The 4,107-nt window shown below is 37.2% G+C and overlaps 1 protein-coding gene across 1 annotated transcript; it reads right to left on the reverse strand.

The window, feature by feature from the left end:
- Positions 1 to 500: 500 nt before the first annotated feature.
- Positions 501 to 1,709, reverse strand: LOC112163996. Its single transcript, XM_024300244.1, has one exon. The coding sequence runs from the start codon at positions 1,707 to 1,709 to the stop codon at positions 501 to 503; it is 1,209 nt and encodes a 402-aa protein (XP_024156012.1).
- Between the last annotated feature and the right edge of the window lie 2,398 nt (positions 1,710 to 4,107).

A 4,107-nucleotide genomic window follows, 5' to 3' on the forward strand; every position in this document is an offset into this window, starting at 1 on the left:
ACCATATTATGAATGTTAGAACAGTACTTATGAGGGACCTTCATACAACAAAAACAACCACAAACTGATTTCTTCTCATCTAAGGTCAGATTCCAACTCGCTAATGGCAAGCGATTTTTTTTCGGACCATCAAGATTAGGTGCAAGTTCAGTTCTAATACCCATCTCAACCATATCCAAACGGGCCTTGATGCCATCTTTTGTTTTTCCTGGAATGTTTAACAATGTGCCTAAAAGACTGTCACAAACATTTTTTTCAATATCCATCACATCTAGGGAGTGGCGAACTGGAAGAAATTTCCAGTATTCAAGTTCAAAAAATATCGACTTCTTCTTCCAACAAGGTCTATTTTCATCCTCATCACCCTTGTACGGAGGAGGAGGATGTTTCTTCCCAAACGGCCAAATTAACACTTCTTCTTCCATCCTTTTTAGAACTTCTTCTCCACTCAATCGAACAGGAGCAGCTTCAAGTTCTTGCTGGTTATCAAAAGCAGCCCACTACTTTCGGTAAGGATGATTTCTTCCTTTCCACCTTCTATGCCGTATATAAGCCATCTTCCCTCCATGGACCAGCCTCTTTGGTAATGTCTTTTCAAGACATATTAGGCATGCATTATACCCTTTAATAATGCTCCCAGACAAGTTACCATAGGCTGGAAAATCATTGATTGTCCAACATAGTGCAGCCTTGAGAGTAAAATACTCGTTGCTACAGGTATCATAAACTCCCTTTACTCCCTCCCAAAGAACTTTCAAATCATCGATTAATGGTTCTAAATAGATATCGATGTCATTTCCAGGTTGTTTAGGCCCGGAAATCAACAACGTTAACATCATATATTTTCTTTTCCAACAAAGCCAAGGAGGGAGATTGTAGTTGACAAGAATGACTGGCCAACAACTGTATTTGCTGCTTAGGGAACTATGATGATTAAATCGGTCTAACGATAGCGCAAGCCTAAGGTTTCTTGGCTCCAAACCAAACTCAGGCCACTTCTCATCAACTGATTTCCAGGTCAACGCATCTGCCGGGTGACGCATTAACCCATCTTTCAGTCTATCACTGGCGTGCCAAGTCAAACTACTAGCTGTTTTTGTAGATTGAAACACTCTCTTAAACCTAGGAATGGGTGGAAAATACCAGAGTACCTTAGCAGGTACACCCTCTCTCTCTTTCGAATTTTTTCCCACTTTCCACCTAGAGACACCACAAGTAGGACAATTGATATTATCTGTGTACTGTTTTCTATACAAAATGCAATCATTAGGACATGCATGTATCTTCCTATAATCCATCCCTCGTGCCCCCAAAGTCTTCTTGGCCTCATACACAGATGTAGGAATTTCATTACCTTCGGGAAGATGCTCACCGAAAGCAATCAGCCAATCGGAATAAGCTGCATCGCTCATTCCATGTTTAGCTTTTAAATTATACAACTTCACCAGCATACTCAACTTTGTGAATCGTACACAGCCAGGGTACAATGGCTTATTTTCATCCTTAACAAACTTTTTAAAATCATTGCACTCTGATGAAAACTCATCGTCATCATCAAACCTATCCATTGTACAATCTACCCCAACATTCTCATCCATCGATTCAGATTCAATCGAACCTGAGGCTGAATCTTCACTACTACCTGAAGACGTATCTTCTTTCTCCCCATATATGCCACTTCCACACCTTATAAGTTTCATCAACCCCATTATAATACAGATGAGTCTTAATAACAGAGATGGGAAAGAAATCCATATTCCCACATTTTGAACATGGACAAGCAACATTGTTAGGATTTTTCGCATTTTCTAAAGCAAACTTCAAGAAACTTCCCACCCCTAACTCATAAGCTAAAGATCTTTTATCCGCATGCATCCAAGACCTATCTTCCATCTAAGTAAAGAAGCCAACAACAAACATACTATATCATTATGCTGTCCCTCTAAACACATATGGAAATACACAGCATTCAAAATCCAAATCCATCATTAACCAAGCAAAAAACAATAAGTTGTAACTTTAGTACTTATGCTTTGCACAAAATATATACAAAAAATTCTTATCAACAACCCATTTTATATGCTGCCACAAAGTTTAAGCATTCAATAAAATATCTTATCAACCCCATTAAATTAAGCAAGTTCAGAAAATCAATTGTAGGGTTGAATTGACTAACCTTATTTTGCTATTAAAATTTTCCAGCAGCTTTTTGAGCTCCCTTTCTCTCTCACCTTTGCAATCACCACAAGTTTCCTGCCAAAATTTAACAAAAGAGGTACTTTAGTACAAAAGTTAAGCAAAACGGACGCTTACCTACTAAGCATTTAAATAAATCACACTTATTGGACTGGAAGACAGTAATGACACTCATAGATCAATAAAATATCTAAACTTCTCGAGCTTACTTATAATAAGATCATTATTTAGTAAGAGCAGTATGCAAAATTGATGCAAATCACTATAAAATTGAACCAATATCAAGATTTGATAAGCAATTTCTACCAGTAAGTGCAATGAATACATAGGGTTGATGTATCCTCATCAACTTCTCATTGTTCAATCAATAACCAACCAAATGAAAATAGAAAATCATGACCAGTAAAGTTACCGTGTTTAATCCCAAGCCCAAGGTACCAATACTCCATCTAAGCCTCCAACTCTTGCTGCACTTGAGAAAACCTACAAATAGAACAACAATCAAGTATCTTAGTTAGAATTTCAAATAGGAGATCAAAACGACACCTAAAGATGAACTACATGTGTTATGAACAATGTTCCTAAATTCCCCATATCATTCAATCCAAATTAATAAAGCAACAAATATCAACTCATCTAAACCATAACATGCTCATTAGGTTGCTAAATTAATCACAAACCTCCAATAATAGACCCTCTCTACACTACTACAGTCAATGAGATCTTTGAGGCTTATATTAATCATCCATTTCAAATTCTCCCAATGGCACATTACATCTTTACTGAATAGAACTTTATATTTTCGTAAATCTTTCCCCAAACTTATATTTTAAATCAGATAAAAAATATTCTTTTTTTTCAAGCCATTAGTAACTTATCTTTCAAAAATTGCACTGTAAAAATAAATTAAGGTGTATGATTGAGCAGAGGTTCAATGTGGTTCAATAAAGAAAGAGACAATTAAAGATGGAGTGATGGAGGCAGACACTTTAGCTCAGACTTTCATAATGAATCCCCACACAAAAACATATCCAACTCAACTCATCCACCTGTCCCAACAACAACTCTTTTGTTCCAACCCCATCAAAATTTAAGCATATGCAGCTTTTTCATTCCTAGCTTAGCTAAAACCAGTTAATCAGACTCTTTGATTCAGATCAATCCAAACATGTGTAACCTTTAAATCCTTTACTTTACCTCTACATAACAGTAACAACTAGCTCTTACGAGTTGGAGAAGAATAAAATTTTGTATTTGCATGTGTGCCTGAACTGCTAGCCCAGTATTATAATAGCTCATACGGTGTTGTACCAGTTAAGAACAACAACTCAGATGATGAAATCAAATATTCAAATCTGCATCTCATTATCATCACCGCATGTATATACATATAAACAAAAATTTAAGCAACCCAGAAGATAATTAAATAGAATCAACATGGAGGAACAGAATCAAGCATATTCACAGATTATTAAATAGCCGAAAGCTTAGCCCATGATAATAACACCAAAAAGATCAAAACTTGAGAGGACCCAACTGAAAACAAGATGTAATAATCAAAACCCAGTTACAAAATCGAAGAGAATCAACCAAAAGAAACGATTTTGATACCTGAGGCTGCATGCGACGGGAACCAGTCCGAGAGGCTAAACTGGCCAATAGTGCTTCACTCTAAGGGAATCGGCTCGATCCGGAGAGGCTAAACTGGCTCAATCTCAGTTCACCGGCTCAATCCTATTCGCAGAGAGATGAGATTGGTTAGAGAGAAGAATGAGGGTTTCGGAGAGTGAGGTTTTGGCTAGAGAGTGAGGATTTTCATTTTGGTTTGGGTCTGTCGAGATAGAGAGAAGAATGAGGGTTTGGGAGAGTGAGGTTTAGGGTAGAGGGTGAGGATTCTAGTTTTCGTCTGGG

The sequence above is a fragment of the Rosa chinensis genome, chromosome 5, assembly GCF_002994745.2.
Source record: "Rosa chinensis cultivar Old Blush chromosome 5, RchiOBHm-V2, whole genome shotgun sequence".
Lineage (NCBI taxonomy): Eukaryota > Viridiplantae > Streptophyta > Magnoliopsida > Rosales > Rosaceae > Rosa > Rosa chinensis.